The 18,937-nt window shown below is 38.7% G+C and overlaps 1 protein-coding gene across 1 annotated transcript in view; it reads left to right on the top strand.

Moving 5' to 3' along the window:
* Nucleotides 1-18,937, top strand: part of MYLK (myosin light chain kinase) — a 181,923-nt gene that overhangs the window by 73,977 nt on the left and 89,009 nt on the right. Inside the window, exons 6-11 of the mRNA XM_088519567.1 lie at nucleotides 2,565-2,730; nucleotides 5,590-5,626; nucleotides 6,241-6,812; nucleotides 8,115-8,318; nucleotides 9,438-9,572; nucleotides 16,219-16,371. Coding sequence (XP_088375693.1) covers nucleotides 2,565-2,730; nucleotides 5,590-5,626; nucleotides 6,241-6,812; nucleotides 8,115-8,318; nucleotides 9,438-9,572; nucleotides 16,219-16,371 — 1,267 coding nt within the window. The remainder of the gene's footprint in view (nucleotides 1-2,564; nucleotides 2,731-5,589; nucleotides 5,627-6,240; nucleotides 6,813-8,114; nucleotides 8,319-9,437; nucleotides 9,573-16,218; nucleotides 16,372-18,937) is intronic.

Below are 18,937 nucleotides of genomic sequence, written 5' to 3'. Positions count from 1 at the left end.
GCAAGTAGGAGGGCCATATTTTTACACTGAATAAACCCACAAAAGATAATGTTTCTCTGCAATATAAACTTTTTCTTTTATCAGTCTCATAGCTGATAATATTTGTACAGAGATAGCATCTGAAAGCTGCAAACATGATCCAGATTCCATTATAAAAGCAACAGATATGGACATATCTGCCCAAAGACCTTACTAACTAGATAAGACAAATAGATAAAGGGTGGGAAATAGGAATATTATCAGCAGCTCTGTTTTATAGAGAGGGTCTGCAGGGGTTTAATGCCTGGACTGTGGTTACAGAGGAGTGTCTGACAACCATGAAAATGGCGTCTGTATTTCCCAAATTCCATTTCAGAGCCTCAAACATGAAGTTCCTTTTCTGTTTAATTTGTTTGGATTTTACATGTGCAATAGAATTAAGAAGATATTTGAAAACAAATGAAATTAAACTGAAACAGAAGTGAGCAATATAGGCACTATTTTGGGCATTCATGATTGTTTTTCAGAAATTAAAAAAAAAAAAGTGTCCAAGGCAACACTTTATCTGTTTCAATACTATCCCTAAAACACTGGTAAAAAGTCTGACATATAAGATAAAAAGTCCAGGCTTTGAACTTATGATCTGAATTAAAACTTACAATTATAGGCACCTGCCATTTATTAATATATATATAAATGAACAATTTTCAAAATTAATTAGATTATTAAAAAGCACTGAAGACTTAAGTCCTAGTGCCCCCTCTGGGCAGATTCAAGATTTTCCACTGCTTTTATGTCAGTAATGAGAGGGCTTTCAGGTGATAACTAAATATTACACAGATTAGGCCATTTTTGCTGAAACTACTAATGCTTTAGAAAATTACAATTAATCTCTGTAATTTGGAAGGGCAAGTGCATGATTGCTTTATTATCTTCTGTCTTTCTTTCAGCCTTTTACCGCTAGTTGCTTTATGTATAGTGTCAAAAAGATGGAAATGCAGGATCTTTTCTCTGGGCTTCTAATTTCTTTTGCTGCTTGTAGGTTTTCTGGAAAAACAAACAAACAAACAAACAACCCACAAAACTATTTAAAGGGTAAGGGAATGCTTCCAGTTACTGACTGCCTTATTCCAGACTCGTTCTTGTCTGTGACACAAGAATTCGAGGAGACATGTCCAAAAATGATCAGGCCTGTGCTGGGCAAGCAAGCACTGAGACAGCAGTTGGAGGCTCCATCCAGAATCTGCTTCTCCCAGCGCTGCCGCCTGCTCTCCCGGGACCAGCCGCGCTCCAGGCAGTCTGCGAGGCAGCTGCTCCACAGCTGCAGGAGCCTCTTTGCAGTCCCACCAGACTGGCTGTTTCCCCAGCCACGCAAGTCAGTGCAGAGCAGGGTTCGTCATTCGTGTCTCCTTGCTCAGACAGTCCTGAGTGTGTTAAGGAGCAAGTAGAGATTAGCAGTCCAACAGGTTGAGTCTGTGCTTTGGTACCTCTTTATATGCATTTTTGCTGTTCATTGCAGGTTATATCACACATTTTCCAGTTGGTTGTCAGCTTCTGTACTGCATCACTGTATAATCTGTCACTCATTCACTGATTAAGTGAACTGAGTATGAGAAGTTTGTGCTGTTAGCAGCTCCACAAGTTCTGTTCATGTGTGCATCATTAACAATCCTGTCTGGACACTTGCAGATCTGCATATACTGCTATGTAAAATAATACAGGGATGTTGTTCAGACGTTCAGTAATCCTGCCAACATAGGTTTGCAGACACCCTGTCACACTCTGGAACTTATCTTCAAATCATTGCTACAGTGTATTAGTTAATTTGGTGTTGAGTGTTTTTTTAGGCTTTTGTGATCTTACTTCATCCCTTATTTTAAATACAAAGAAAAAGTTGTGAAGCTTTCTTTCAGTACTTTATATGCTCTGTGAAGTGCTAATGTGCTGTTGCTTCTCATCAAAGTTGTATTGGCAGGTGGTTGTTGCAAAGCATCTCTTTGCAGTGTTCCTAGGGTCTTGGCCCCACAGGTAAACATGTATTTGCTGCAAACAAGTTAAGGCCAAGAATCTTTCTAGCCACATCAGGATAGTGCTGCCAAGCTCTCCCTTCCTAAACTTGGTCTGGGAAAAGCAGTGGTGCCTAACAGTAAGGGTACCTGCTATCTTGATCTTTAATATCAGATGCTGAAGCAGAAGCACTAATTAACTCACAAATGATTTAATGAGTTCAAAGATGTTACTTAAAAATGTGGTGTTTGACTTTATGGAAAGAACTTGAATGGAAAACTGGTCTGAGCCCACCTGCAATGAAAGGAAATTTCTCTGAGAATATGGACATACTAAATGGTGAAAAGCCACAAGCAAACTGAGATGAGGGGAATGGCAAAATGCAAGGAAAAGCAGTCTCATGAATTATAAAACATTTGGACACGTTTTTGTTTATATTATCTGAGTAGTATTCATAGAAGGAATTTGGCTGAGAGATAGGAAAAAGGCATTTTGGCCTGATACTGGACCAAAAGAAGTGCTCTCTCCCTTCTCCTAAGAATAGCTGTCTGTCTCGTGGTGTCTTGTGATATTTGCAGGGTGATACTCCGTTGCAGCAAAACGATCGTTTCAACATGTTTGAGAAAACAGGCATCCAGTTCTTGGAAATCCAAAATGCTCAGATGGGTGATGCAGGAATTTACACTTGCACAGTGGTGAACAGTGCTGGGAAGGCGTCTGTGTCAGCAGAGCTCACCGTTCAAGGTATGGCACAGAAGGTTAATGAGAAAGAGTATAACTGAACTACAAACATTCCTTTAAAACATTTGTGGTTACGTTCATACACGTGTTCACTTTTTTCCTGGGTCTTTCTGTCTCTTCATTAAATGATACTGTGATAGCTCGGAGCATGCTACAGCTGAAAACATAGTGTTGATGCTATGAGAAACAACTATCCAAATACTTCTTTGTAACAAATTCCCTTAAAAACAACTTCTCACTTTTACTGTGGTTTTGAACTTCATGTATTTTGAACATAGACTTTTATTTTAGCCAATTGAAACTTTGCCCTTATACTTATAATCAGTATTTTTTTTAAGTTTTTATTTTATTTTTATTTTTTATTTTTTGGAGTCCCAGCTCATGCTCATGGATGCAGACTTATCCCAACTCCCATTTGGGAACAAACTTGTATCTGTGTTCGTAGAACCAGGAAAGTACAGTACAGAAACATAACTCAGTGCTGTAAGAAAGAGAGAAGAGGAGCTTATTGAGATTAAAATTCAGGGTTTTAACCCCCAATCCTGACTCATTTCACCATTATTAAAGAAAATACTTCTGCATGAATATTTGTGGTGTTCAGTGTCCATTATGTACATGTTCTATGCATACATTAATGTATAACGTACATTTTACAGTTTGATGCTTTTTAGGATCCTCTTTGCATCATCCACAAAAGCAAGAAGCAACTACGCTAAAGAGGAATTTGGTTAGCCAGTGAGTAGGCAGTAGCCTGTTACAGGCTGGACTCAACTAGATAAATAAATGAATAGTTGGTTTCAGCTGCAGGCACAAGATCAGTGGGCCACATATGCTCCCAGCAGTGAAAATTTGAAGCAAACTTTTTAGGTTCACAGCAATGCTGTCATTTTATAAGGCTGAGAATACAAATGACAACAGGATTTGTGTTTGGGATTCTCAGAAGCTCAGCTAGCATTTACCACTTTATCTAAAGCAGCGCATTTATCTGTACATGCCAATCTAATAAAGCCATTGCAGAAAATTTCTACACATTGCCTATTCAACAGATGTATTACAGAACGGGCTTTTTTGTCCACTGAGCCTTTTTATTAAACGTGAAACTTGATCCTTGCTTGCCCTGCCTGAAGTGGGGAGCTTTCTGTTGTGTACACAGCAGCCTGAAGAGATGATGCAGAACGGGGGTCACAAAGTCAGTTGTGGTATATGTTTACCATGGATGCTGACCACATCTCTGAATAATGTGCACATTCTTTCTTGGATTAGCACAGGTCAACCAGAAGAAAGTGGTCTCCAGACTGTCACGGGAAAGGGCATTCTGTGGCAGTGCACTTGACTAATCGGATGATTCTACTTACCTAACCACAGTATCTAGTTCTTTCATTATCAATTAGATCAGGTAGTAGAAACTGCTGTAAAATGTTAGCAGACAGTCAAGTGGCTCAGAATTACTGTCTTCTTTCTTTTTCTTTCTTTCATTCTCTTTCTTTCTGTCTGTCTGTCTGTCTGTCTTTTGTCAGGTAAGCTCATATCTGGATAATCTTGCTCCAAGAGCTTAATTTTTTTCCCCAGGTTTTTGCACAATGGATAGCAGCAAAGAAGGGGAAAATATTCTTTTAGTTAACAGGGCTGGATAGCATAGTTTTTGTAACCAGTAATTTCTCAGCTTCCTTTTCTGCATTTATCCAGTCCATTTTTAAATTAAAAAAAAAATCTGAAACTGCATATCGACAGGTTTATTCAAGTGAGGTCAGTGAGTTATTTCTCTCTCTCAGTGCAACCCTTCTTTATGTGTAAGTAGTTTATTTTGGTCACTGCAAACAGTAATGCAAGTTCAAGCAACTTAAGATGTAGATTTTTGCTTGCAAATCACACTTAAAATCAGGGTATCATCTGACAAACCTCTTTGTCTTTTCCCTGAAGGAAGGACTCTGAAAGCATATTTTATGGAGTATTTGATGATGACTTTTTTCCTGCAAATTCATTACTACATAATTATTAAGTTTCTGCTGGCATTTCTAGTCCCACAGCTGACAGTAGAATGGACTCCCCTTTGATCTGACCAGGGAAACCAGGCTTCATCCTGTAGTTTTAACCAGGGCAAAATGAGGAGACATGGTTGTAGAGCAGTGTTTCTCTCCCTCACAACTATTTATGAACTGATGCTATCCTTAGAAATTGGTACAGGGAACCAAATACCATCTAGGTTTGGGAGAATACATTGAAGTTTGCATCCATATGAATTTATAGACTGGTACAGGCAAAACGTGCACTCACTTGTGTCAAGGCAGCTGATGATGGTAACTTGGCAAGGCACATAACTTAGCCATGTTCACAGATTTTGTGGTTTTGTTGCAAAGCAAAAAATGTTTTATGTTAGTTTTTGTGTTGTGTTGAACATGGTAATGCATAGTACTCAGGAAATGACTTAATAAATGTTTACAGATGAACTTATGTTTGTGGGGATGGAGGTTATTACTGTTATTTTGCTTTTATGTTTTATCTGGAGCACAGCTTCAGTTTCACCCTGGGTCTACTCAGAGGTAGTAGTGATGATTTGTCTTTCTTCCACTTCACATAGTCAGTGGTTTCCCTAAGAATCTCCTCCTGCCTTCTCTCCTGACATGAGCATTTCAGGCTGATCCAGCAATGTCTCAGTATGAACTAAGAGATCCTTGTGTCTCAGCTGAGCAGTTTGCTGGTGCCCATATCAAATTCAAGGTGTTGTGATAGTCAATCTTGATTTCAATGTATAGGAAGTATGAAGGTTCTTAAGTATATTCTCTACTTGCAACATATGAAATTTATGAGATTGTATATAGTACATATAGCACTTACCTGTTTTTTTTTCTTTCTTTATTTCAGGTCTAGATAAGAGTGACGCATGTGCTCAGTCATTATGGTATGTATTTTCTGGAGGACATTCTCTGTATGTTTAAATATAATGTACTAGTGTTGACATTTCCTGCATGAACCCTCCTCACAAAATAAGGTCAGTCTGGTTGGTTTGGCTGTTTTGGAGCAGTCTGTATTTGGTCTCATACACAAACTTGGTATGTCTAGGATCTTTACTGTTGACCAAAAATAGACTACTAAAGTATGTATACAGTAATAAGAAAAAAAAGATATTGTAGGACTTCTTTGCATATTTATTAAATTGAGATTATTTTGATTTTTGAAAATAATTTTAGCTTTTCTTCATCAATAGAAAACACAGGAATGAGATGTTCTAACCTGTCTGTGTAAGATATCTTTATAATTTAGAGTCTTCAGGATGCTTAATCTATTCCAGCATGCCCTGGATGGGATTTCAGAAGTACATATTTACATTGTCCTGCCCTATGGCCAAAAATCCCCATGTACTGGCTTCACCAGATTAGTTCTGCCCCTTTCATTACTTAAAAAAGAAGACTAGTTCACCATCCCATTAAGTGTTTTGACATTTGTTTGTATCATTGCTGATAATAATGATTAGTCTTTATACAGTACTTCTGTAAAATTATCATTTTCCTTCAGCATACCATCAAAACCAACAACACTTCCTGCTAAAGCTGCTGAAAATTCAGAATTCAAACAGGTAACTAGCAATGGGATTGCTAAACAGTTGAAAACGAGCAGTGCTGATGTGATTGAAACCAAAGATAGAGTGTCAGCAAAGAAAGAGACCTTTTACATCTCTTCCAAAGAAGTCAAAGACATTAAGGAAGGACAGCACCAAGAAGTCAGTGTAGTACCTCAAGAAGTTAAAGGAGGAACAAGGGGATCTCAGGTGCTGCAGAAAACTTCAAGCACCATCACACTGCAAACCATTAAATTGCAATCTGATCCAAAGGCAGAACCCCAGGCCACCTCTGTAAGACCAGGTGAAGACAGGAAAAGGGCTGTGCAGCCCATGATGACAGCTCAACAAACTCCACTTCTGACAGGACAAGTCAGTGCAAGGAGCAGAGAAGCAGAAAACAGAGCTGGAGTTCGGAAAGCTGTAACAGAGGAGAAGAGGGAGCCTCAGGGAATTCCTCCTCAGTTTGAGAGCCGTCCGCAGAGCCTGGAGACATCGGAAGGACAGGAGATTAAATTCAAGAGCAAAGGTAAAAGGTTGAAAGGTTACACCTTACATTTGGTCAATCCAATATTGATCTGAGTGCTTCTAACAGTTTAAATGGAAAAGCCAGAGTTTAAAAAGTGGTTCAAAATTTGTTCTTCAGAATCTGACTGTGTTTTAACCTCTCAAAAGATTAACGAGGGCTGCATTTTGCTGGTAACCTTGAATCAGGGAGTAGATTTGGAACACTTCATTTTGTTTATCGCTATTTTAGTAAAAATATTTTTGAAGCATTTTTATGTTTTTTTAAGAGCATTTGCAATTAAAATTGTTCCCACAAGTGAAAGAGAAATTTTATTTTTTATGTCTATGGAGAAAAAAATCACAACAAAACTGTGCTAATTGATTTCCTTTCTCTGTGGTTCTTGCCATGGGAAAAAGGGTACAATTTATATCGCAACCCAGAGAAGATTCTGGAATCTTCTGAATAGTTCAGTTAAGAATTTTTCCCTCACTTTCTGTCAGAACATCCGAAAAATCTTGCAAAGTGTAATGAATTCATAGTTCTTTTAGGTAGGGAAATTTAGTCCCTGTTCTGCAGAATTCAAGGTGATTATTCATGTGCTTATTGAAATCAATTAATGTTTTTTTCATTTGGCCTCAGATCCAAAGCACAGCCTCTTGAGTTGTTTGAGGAAAGTCACGCATAGTATCTGTAGGGAAGCTCCAGTGAAATCTCCCTAACTCCCTTTAATAACCAGTTTGGTCCAAGAAAATCTCTTCCCTGAGAATCCTCCCCAGTGGTTGCCCAGGTTTGTCTTCACGTGCACCTTTGCTTCGTGGTTGCAACGGGCAAGGTTAATGGAAATGCTACAGTGACCATAAGAAGATCTCTACTTGCCAGGCTGTTGGTTCCTCATCTGATTTTCCAGACCTCTGACACTGACAAAGCCGGCAGTGAAGGCAAAGCTGCTTTGTTTCTGCTTCCTGGCAGTTCCCTGTCCTAGGAAGCTGCCTCCTTTGCCTTCATCCTAGACCCTGGTCTAGAAGAAAACCATGAACAGTGCTACAATAACTGTTCTGGCTGCAGGTGCCATGAATTAGAAAGTGCTGGGAGCTTTTCAAGCTGCCAAACTGCCAAATACTTGTTATTTTAAAAACTGGACAGGGGAGTAATTTTGGAAAATCAGAAATATCAAACCCTCTGTTTGAACATAATTATGGATATTATTTACTCATTAAAGTTTTTATTATGCCTGTGTAAAGTATGTGTAATTTGCGCAAAAGTAAATAATGGAATTACAGTGAGGATACCTATTCATAAAATTTCAAGTACCTGGTTGTCTAGTTTCAGGGAAACCAAAACCAGATGTGGAGTGGTTCAAAGAGGGTGTACCTATTAAACCTGGAGAAGGAGTCCAAATATATGAAGAAGATGGAATTCATTGCTTGCTATTAAAGAAAGCCTGTTTGGGGGATAGTGGATCTTACAGCTGTGTAGCTTTTAACCCCAAAGGCCGCACTTCCACCAGCTGGTTGTTAACTGTCAAAAGTAAGTAAGCTCTTGTGAGCCCATCTGCGCTTTGAAAACTGTGGCTGGGCTTCTCTAAGCTGTCAAAAGAGTGCAAAATTCCTGTGAGAACTTCTCAGTGCAGGTTGATTCTGATTCCTACCTCTGCCACTAGTGCAGTACAGGAAAGCTGGCAAGCCACATTCTTCATCAGTGCCTGTTCTGCTCCTGCCTGTTGCTTAGCATCTCACATTCTGTACACAGGGAGGACCTGTTCTCCCTTGGACTTTTCTAAAAATAATTGTATTGACACGCATTGCAAAAGGGTTTTTTTTTGTTTGTTTTATTCCGCATGTAGTTCTGGGGTTGCTTAGCACTTCCAGGGGACACTGCATATCCGAAACGTGTTGCAAGCACAAACCAATCCTGTGCAATGAAGCGAATTTGAAAAGAGAAGGAATGAGAATTGCACACTGCCAAATTCAAGTACAGCTCCCAGGGACAAATTGTTTTGAGCTTGCACTGTCTTCCTGATCTGACTGAAAGACTTGCTGACCTCTTAGCAAATCCTCTCCACAATTCCAGTCTTTTCACTTGGTTTTAGCTTTTGTCCTGGAAGTATGATCGTGTTTATGTAACAGTTCTTTATTTGCAGTGTGTGAGGTTAAAGCAGGGTGCTCAAGACACTTCTGCAGCATACTTTTTGCCTCCTGAGAGATCTCAAAACAGCTTCCTCAGTTTACCCTATATTTTACTGCCAGCCGGGGGAAATTGGACAGAGGGACAAATAAGACAGACAAGAAGAAAGAGTAATTATGCTTCCCTTTGCACTAAGCTCTCTGGCAATATATTGCATTCTCTACTAGTGTTTGCAAATAGTGGATTTTAGGGTAGAAAACAACAACCTAAGACAAGCTTGAAGGCAAGAAATCCTGCCTTGTAGATTATTCGAGAACAAGTTCTTTAGGCAAGTCTGTTGCTTAAAATGATTTTTATTTTCCAATAAAATGTTTCATTGTGATCTTGATTTTTTGCTTGCTTGCATGGGTCTAATTTGTTATCCCAGGCATGTCATCTTAGCACACCTAGAAAAAGTTGCTAAGTAGTGAAGGTAATTTTGTCAATCTGGGTAAAGGAACTGTTTTCCTTTTGGTTTTAAAGGGCCTAAAGTTGAAGAGGTTGCTCCATGTTTTTCCAGTGTCTTGAAAGGATGCACCGTGAGTGAAGGACAAGACTTTGTGCTGCAGTGCTGTGTAGGAGGAGTGCCTGTGCCTCAGATCACATGGCTTCTCAATGGTAAGGAATTCCCTTGCCTGCAGAAATACATGTATACATCCACTTTTGGCCAGTTTCAAATGCCACTCTGATCAGTACACAGTAAGACTGTGAGTTCTGCAGAAAGTTCTCTAGCCCACCATAATATATTATTTGTTAGAATACTGGATTTTTTTTTTTTTTAAACAAACCTTATGCAGGAAGAATGTTTCCCTTCAGTAGTTTTCTATCTTACTGCAGTTTTCCAGTATGTCCAGGAGGGGGACTCTGATGATAAGTTTGTATGCAGGTGGTGTTTCTTGGGTTTTGTTAAATGCAGCTTTTCATCACAGTGGGACAAAATCTGTGTTGCTACTACATGCTAAATATGGTGCAACTACACCTTCTTTGCTACTAGCAAAGAGGGTAATGGATAAGCATCACTGTGCTGCAGGAAAGATAATCTATAAGAAAAATAAGTGTAGTCTCATTCTTGAAGCTTGGAACAAATTGTGTGCTTGGTTCCACTCTTCAGTCACCTGGGTAGGTCATAATTGTTTTTAGCTAGTACATATCCAAAATCTAATAAGGCAGAACACTCAGGGAGGGCCATATGCTTCTGATCCTGCTGCAGACCTGGACCTACCATGATTAACCTCCAAATATTTTACACATTTATGTTGCTTTTGTCTGTTCTATCTCTGTGGATTGTTGAGTTACTATATTCTTCCTTCACAAATGATCCACATTTCTCCAATGAGAAGGAAATCGAAGTTTACACAGAACAGCAATATATACTGCTCTTAGTATACAAGTGTTTTTCTTTCCTTACGGAAAGAACAGAAAGAATTAAGAGTTAAGAATTCCTTAATTAAGAGTGAAGAAGATCCACAAACATTTAAATTTCAGTTGCCTTTTTTTTCCCCCCCTCTGAGCCTCTCAGTTATTAGAGACATTTAAACCAGAATGGCATTTTCACTTTCTGCTTAATATCAGTTTTTCAGGTTACTTCCCTACTGGAAAGATGTTCCTTGAGATTTTAAGGCTGAACTGGAATGTTTGTCCATAGCTGTCTAAAAAATATATATATAAGCAAGTAAAACATTCATCACTTTTATCAGGATCTATAATCTTCTATCCTGCCCTGATTAAACAAACATGAAAGTTTCCTTTACAGTTCCCTCCTACTATTGAAGTTGGGCCCAAACATCAGTGTTTTGCTTAGAATCCAGATGATCTTGGAGATCCAGGGCCTGGCACATTTGAACTAAGAGCTCTTTCCATTTAGAGCTACTAAACACTAGATGGATTTATTCAGCTTAACCCTTGATCAGGTCTGTTACTTCTGAAGTGCAGTTGATTTTTTGCAGGCTCTCCCAAGCCATCTATCTTTGTGTGCGTGATTTAAAGACAAAGAATAGACTTTGCCATCAAGCGGTTTCCTCCAGGATTGTTTTAAAATGAATTATTTGCATATGATCTCTGTTTCTTTTTAAACCATTCAGAGAAAATGGGATAATTCAGAAAGGTGTCAGGTCAAATAAACCATGACCTTGAGATTGGTATGTTCCCGCCGCCTGGCCTTTTCTCCTTCCCAATAGTTTTATGTCTGGAATAGAAATGCCAGCATGAAACACATGTGAATAAAATTCTGACCTCCTTCCATTGGAAATCATTTACTTCTCTCTCACTGAAGGCTACATTTCAGTTCCCTCTCTGCAGGCTGGAACAGAAGCACTGTTTTGCTGTATAAGAATTGTATCTTGCAGTTCAGAAGGAGCAACTCCTACCCATTGGGTCTGCTATTTCTGATTTGTACTCCAAAGGCACCCCCTCCCACAAAGGGTGCTCTGAGTCATTTGATGTAGGTATATCCAGTTGCCTTAAACCACCATGTTCATGTCTCAAATGACGTCTGCCTTCTGCTTTTCAAATGAAGTGCAGTGCCACTGTGTTACACCTAGGCATAGTGTCTCCATGGAAATAACCATTTTCAGCTTTGCTATTTGGGAAACCAGTGTTTCCTAGAAACATGCAGCTTAGGGATCAATAAATGACTGGTTTCTGTAAGCCTCCACTAGGTACTGTTCCCTCTTGTCATTTTGCTGTGTGCTTGTTCTGAGTTAACTTTTCTCTTCTTATTATTAATCCTGTCTGAATCCTGCGCTGTGCCTGTTCAGGTATAGTCAGGTCCTCATGGTATCCAAGCTCCTAACTGCAGCTAGATCAATAGTACAAGGAAGAGTAAGCAAATTTTCAGGTGGCTGGACTTTTGTTTAGAGTGCTGTAGGTGAAAGCCACTGCATTAACTCTTAAATCAAAAGGCAGTGAAAATTTTGAGCAACAGAAGCAAAAAAATTATCATAATAATAAAGTTAGGGACATAATTTATTATTCCAAAGATATAAACACATTACTTTCATCCCAGACTCCTAGAGCAGACTACTGTATTTCAGTGCTTTTCAGTCTTGCATCTGATTGTGATACATAACTATTTATATACCATTTGGATTTGGACTTTAATGAATTATAAACAGTAGTGTAAGGCTGATAAATCCATGTACATACCAGTGGTCATAATTTTACTTAAGGATCAAACTGGCTACTGTGATATCCATTTGAATGCAAACATTTCTTTCCTGTCTGCCAGCTAACTAGATACTATGTACTGCTGTATTTCTATCCATAACCAAATAAAGGAGAAATTTGTATTTCTGGTTCTGAAATACCACTCCAAGCAGACATAACAATGCTCTTTGTGAAATAACATGATGGAGTCTTTTATCAACTCGTCATATGAAGAAAAGAGTACATTCACAATATATAATTCAAGTCAGGCAGTGAAAAAATTATTGTCAAAAATGTGTGTTAGAATCTGCTTTCCATGCTTGGACATACTTGAGTTAATGTTTATAACTAGTAGGTTGCCCCATAGGAAAAAAAAAAAAGTACTAATAGCAGTTGCATTTTTGCTCACAGTATGTCACTTTTACAGAACTAGGTAGTAATAAGATTTATATATGGGACAGGATGCATAAAGTAGACAAGAAAATTTCAAATTGTCTTTAAAATTGTAATAACAACGAGCTAGATTCACCAAATCATGCCATAGAGTTCACACTGACCTGTGCAGCAGTTTTTCAGGGTGCAGCTGCTTGCAGAACACTGTGCAAACAACCCTTTAACTGTATTAATGAAGTAATCTTTGTAAGATATTGTGTAGTCTAGAACTATTTCAAGATAAAATATCTTTAAATAATGGATGTTGTCTCTTTGAGAGCAGTTTCTATTTTTTCCTTATTTGAGTGAGATTTCTCATTCAGATACTTTCTTGATTGACCAGGATTAAGTCTTCACTAATTCTAACTTTCACTGATTTTATTGCTTTAATGAAAATTTGCCATCTGTGTGAGAATATCCTTCAGAGTGTTTGAAGATTTCCCCTTTGTTCTTTGTAGTTATAGCAGAAAGTTCTGGCTGTCTTAAGTCCAAAAGAATTAATGAGAAAAGTATGTGCGTACTGGATGAGGCGAAGAATGTAAAGACCAAGTTATCGAATTGTAAGAAACATGAGCAAAAAGCTGCTTTCAAACCCCGAAATGGGGAAAAAAAAAAAAGCAGAATGGTCTTCATCTTAGACTTGCCATCCCGTGCTACTGAAGTCTGCACATTGTCCAGTCTGCCTCCTGTGATCCTAAAGAAGCCACAACAGCTGAGACCTAAAAGACCTATAAAAGCTTCCTGTATGATGGCACCTCTCGGCTTTTTTTATCAGCTCTGACTCCATACAAATTTAAAAGGTTTTCCAAGCCATTGTACAAACTGGCCTCTGTTTCAAGTTAACCAAGCCAAAAAGTAGATGATGTAACTGTGTGTTGTCCATAAGCACACGTTAGCACCTGTGAGGACAGGGAGTTGGTTCATCCAGCTTGCACAAATGAGAGCTACCTAACTAAACTTTTTTTCTAGCTCTCACTCTTCTCTGAAACTTCACCACTTTCAATTCCTTTTTCTTATACTTTTTGCTACTGGGGTCACTTTTCATTGCTCTTGCTCTTGCGTTTGCCTCTTTCTAGATGATAGTAAGATAGAATGATGCAAAGTTGGATCACACTCCAAGTATATTAACCTGATGCAAGTTGGATCACACTCCAACTATATTAACCTGTTTGCTAATCTGTTTTCCAGACCTCTATTTTAAGTTTCTCTCTAAATTTGCACCTATTTACTGGCAAATCCCCTAGAACTATAGTTCTTGTGTCTTAATTCTGACCTCAAGAAGGCTATGTAAAGAAGAACTTTCTATTCATCCTGTCTGTGACAATGCTTGACTGTGTAACTCCAATCTACTTAAGCTCCTTTAAGTATTTTACTGGTAGTTTCTGCTTAATATGCAGGAATAAGGCCAATGTCACTTCTTTTTGAATATCTTCATGTAACTGAACATGCCTTTTCATACTGCTCTACTTTTTCTCCTAAGTCCCATTGAAGCTCTTTCTGCTGAATTTAGAAAGCAGTATGTCCCCAACTTTAGCAGAGCAGTTCCCTGAGAAGTGTTTTCGTTTAGGATAGCTTTCTGGTCTGTCCAGAAAGCTTGTAATAAATTGTCCAGGGGAAAATTTGCTTTCTTCTGGCATAGCATGCCAGCAGTATGGTATTTTTTGTTATTGTTTCTGCTGCCAAACTGTCACGGGTACTTGACTGTTCTACCTCTAGAGAAGGGAACATTTCACTACCGAGAGAGCTTTTATTAGATCAAAATGTAGGTACAATGAACATAATCTGGCTGTAGGTTATCCCTCCAGGCAGATATATTTTTGTTTGGTTTTGGGAGTCTGATAAAAAAAAGAATAGTGAATATGTAAATATTGCTAAAAATAAAAATGAAAGTCCAGGTTTGGTTGGGACACACAGAGAAAAAAGAGAATGCCCCAGCAAATTTTGGTAGGAGGGCATGGTGAAGGAGACCACACTTCTTTTTTTATTTTCACATAGAATGCTTCCCTTATTCATTTGCTTATTCATGATAGAAATAAAAATACATTGTCCTTTTGTTTGATGCAGCTTTTATCCTGAACATGTAATGCTGCCATGTTATCATCACTGTGGCACTATTAGGCACAGTTTATAGCCTCAATGTCAGAACCCCAGCCAGGATCCTTATCAGGTTAGGGTCTCCACAGTCAGACCTGGAGGTCAGTGCAGTACCCCATGCCCCGTACCAGAATAATTTGTCTACTTGGGCTTCAGTTCTATATGCACGTATTGGATTTACTGGTATCCTACATGCTAAAATAAAAAAAAAATGGACCCAATATGCACAACAGCCCCTGCATAACAGAGTGAAAGGGGGCTTAAAGGAACCAGGAATAAGAACATGTGATCCATGAAGAAACTAGAGAAGTTTATTCTGAAATTGATGCCTCCTGATTAAACTGTAGTTGATTAAATGTTTGTTCAAGTATTTTCATGTGGTAGAAAATTTGTTAACTTTATAAACAGATGGCTTATAAGACAGGTAAGGGACCAAGATCATCCAGCCAGGCATTTTATAGTGTATATAATTAGTGAATCATTTTGATTTTAGCACATGTAAGTATTTCAGAATGAAACTTCATACTTAGTGTGTAGCGAATAACTGCTTACTGATTTTGCTAGTGTTGGAAACTGTAACTGAGAGAAAAATATGTGGCATCATTTGATTTATCCTGCTGGTAGCGCAAAGCTTGTTCTTAGAAAGCCCAGTGCTTTTCTCTTAAACTTTTAAAATGATTCTGGCAATGAAACCAGTTTTTAATCTTTCATTTCAACCATGGTTTCCTCACTGACTGATGGCTTTGATTCAGTCTTGCACATTTTTTCCTCAATTTCACTCTCTTTTCTCAGATGAACCTAATTTCTCTTTCCAGCTTGCTGTTTATATGCAGATATCAGGCTCTCCTAAGCATTGCATACACTGGGAAAGCAACCAATGATGAGTCAGTAGTGGAAACTATTTAATATTAGGAAAACAGATTGCAGAAGCATTTGAGAAAGTAAGGCTGAGATTGATGATAGTTTCTGAAAAAATGGCAAAGCAACTTTAGTGAGTCCATGCTAACATTTAAGCATGTTCCATACCAGTTCAAAGAACCATTTTTTAAAAATGAGCTTCTTTAGTACTCATGCTTTTTACTATGGACTAGACTGTAGCTGTCCATGACCAGACTATACATACTATAGTGCAGGCTGCCTGCCTGTGTAAATGAGTCTTGCAGTCTATCATAGATTTTGCTGTGTGTCTTGGAATGTCAGCCATCAATTCTCCAAACACTGACAGGTTTTGCACATCTGGGCAGTAACGTTAATGTCTAGTTTCCAAGTAAGTATTGGCTGAACAAATACAGGATGTCTCTTTTCTTGAAAGTGAACTTGTTCAAAATAAAAAAACCAAACCTTTCTCTTAATCAATGTAGCACCCAGTAAACCTGATGGTGAGATTTGTCTGAGGACTGTATTTTGCCTTGAACTTGGGCTGGTGATGTCTGAAGTCACTAGAGAGTAGTGGCCGTGCACCATAGAGCAGGATTTGGCTCTGGGCTCTAGCATGCTGACTGGTGTTGGGTGGCTTGATTTTCCTGAAAGCAAGAAATGCTTTCAAAATGTGTTCTTGGGGTATTAAGACAATTTTCTTCCTTTCTGTCTACAGACCAGCCAATCCAATATGCCCATAGCACTTTTGAAGATGGTGTTGCAAAACTGACTGTCCAAGATGCCTTACCAGAAGATGATGGTATTTATACCTGTCTGGCTGAAAACAACACAGGACGGGCATCTTGCAGTGCTCAAGTCACTGTCAAAGGTGAATATCTTACCCTATGGTAATTCGTGCCAATTATATCAGCTTATGATATGCAGTAATATGCCTGCCCCTATTCTGTCTATGTGAATCCACTTAAAACCCTAGATGAGCTTAAGATGAAAACAAAGTAATTGCAGTAAGCCTAGGAGTTAATTTCTTGATTGCAGAATTGGAAATAAATACAGTTACCAGAAGAGAAAAAAAAAAAAAAAAAAAAAGGGGGGGAGCATGAGGTAGGAAAACATGGACTTAAAATAAGCCTAAAATTAATCTGTTCTCAAAGTTGTCATTTATAATTTCATCTGCATTAGCTAAGGACCAGTCGACAGAGATCCACCTCAAGGGAGTTATCTTTGACATGGGACCTGCTGATTTTTCATTCAGGCACAAAAGCCAAAAGGACAGCCCCTCTCTTACTAACCGTTGCTGAGTTATTTCAGGGCTGACACACAGCACGAACGTGGGAATACCAGTGACCTAGCTTTTCCACCCCTCTTTTTTTTTCTCTGCTGGACTCTTTCAGGCTACATAGTCACTGCTGCACTGAGTTCTATTCCTCCTGTATTTCAGCTAGTCTGGAGTTGGAAAGCTGCACTCCTTTACCATGGGGAGTTAGTTCCTCTCTTCCACTTCTGATTGTGTTTTCTGGGAGTCATGAAGGATGGGGGGAGAACAGGAGTAAAATTAAGAACACGCGTGACAGGCTGAAAAGCCATGTGTTTAGCATTTCTACAGCTTTAGCTCTCCTCCCCACTTCCTCTCTAAAACTCATTATGTCTCTGTTGCTATGAGGATTACGGGAACTTTCCCCAAGTCTCAGATCAATGTGGATTTGCCTGACAAAAATAGTACCAAATTTAAAATCGTGATTTCCAAATCTCTTATCTTTTTACATATATTTTTCCATCAGACCCTCTAGCAAACACTTACTGGCATTAGGGTTTTCTGAGGCCTGAAGCTGCTGTTAAGGCCTCTCTAAATGCTTGGCTTTGCAGACAGATTACAGGAGGAAATCAGTGTTTGTGCAGGAAAAGAGAAAACTTCATAAATCCTCTCCAGACCAGACACTGATTTTGGGGATAAAGTCTGCAGAAACTGTTTCTGAATTGTAACCCAACTCTTCCCAGTTCTTTTTTGTCTCCCAGATAATTTAAGATTTCCAGATTTCATACAGCCCTCTGTTCATTCATCATTAAAGAATATTTTCCTTTTTACCTTAAAGGTAATTTATATTTTATCTGAGAAGGAACAAATGTTCCAGGCTTATTTTCAGTATCAGAGTAATGTCTGAATTCAGCTTTTTGTTAACTTGCTGCTGTGGTCCTTGGACAGATCTTTTAGTCTGGCGCCGAATTTAGCTTTGCGTTGCCATTTTTGGCTTTGCTATTGTGAGACTTCACTGGTCTTATGGAGGGACTCATCTGTTGTGATTAGTGGGGAAACATTACCTGGAATGAATTGTCTGTCTTCACTGTAAAGCTTAGTTTTGTTTTTTAAATAAAGAATAAAAATACTTCCTAAATTAAGTTAAACTTTCAGATAACTCTGAGAAATCCCATACCATGCAGCAAGGATGCTCAGTGGCAGTTTAAAAGAAATAAAAAAAGGAAGTGTCATGTATGAATTATAGTACAAAATCATACTTAAGCATGCCAGGATGGTGCAGGTATTATCAGGTGACATATTATTTCTTCCTGATGTTTTGTGCTTTCTTTGTCTATCCTTCACAAGATACCTTACTTTGGTTTGTCCAAGGAAATTCTGTATTGTGGTATTAATTTAGGAAACAGCATTTCAACAGCCCTTTGCCCCCTAATTGGAGATTGATTCTAGTCCTGTTAAACGCAGTGGGAGATTTTTCCAGTGCTCTGCATCGTGCCCAGGATAACTAGCTAGCACTGTCATGGCACAGCACTCCTTCCAAGTCAGCAGTCTGGAATTCATTTCTAGTTGGCTTTTACTTCCTTATTATAAAACAGGGATAAAATCTGCCTGATGCTGAACAACCTCAGTCCTTCCTTGCTATCATAACTTAGCTGTTCGTAGGAGGTTTTTGGTTTCATTAAAACAGTCCCACACTTTTTAGAGACGAGGCATAAAAATGTAGTGGTCTTAAAAAGATTAACAATTTTAACCTAATGATTCTTCTGCTTTTTTAAAATAAGAAAATTTAGTTTTCAAATCATTAAGGTAAAGGCAGACTTGGTAAATTGGCGTAGGTCTGCCTATTGAGGTAGTCTGTGGTGTAACTATCAAGTTAATCAAGATGAAGTTAATTTTGACCTTGTAAAAAGACTAAGTAGACCAGACTGAATCTGTCTGCCTCCCCCGTGACAGCCGTGTCACAGCTGGAACACAGGCAGAGCAGGACTCCTGAGAGTGAGCAGCACCGCTCTGTGAAACTGGCCTTGCAAACCTCTTCACCACGAGCACTTTTGCTGCTCAAGTTAGAAAAGGTAGCTCTGGTGAGTGGGTACACTGGCTAAAATGCTAGATTAATTAGTCTAATGCAGAAAATCCAGCTGGTGAGCAGCATAATCCAGATATTCAAGATCAGTGCAGACCT

The sequence above is a fragment of the Tinamus guttatus genome, unplaced genomic scaffold (assembly GCF_059628265.1).
Source record: "Tinamus guttatus ecotype Peru unplaced genomic scaffold, ASM5962826v1 Tinamus_guttatus_pri_ptg000060l, whole genome shotgun sequence".
Lineage (NCBI taxonomy): Eukaryota > Metazoa > Chordata > Aves > Tinamiformes > Tinamidae > Tinamus > Tinamus guttatus.
The sequence above is the reverse complement of the archived record's forward strand: the minus strand, read 5'-3'. Positions and strand labels throughout refer to the sequence as shown.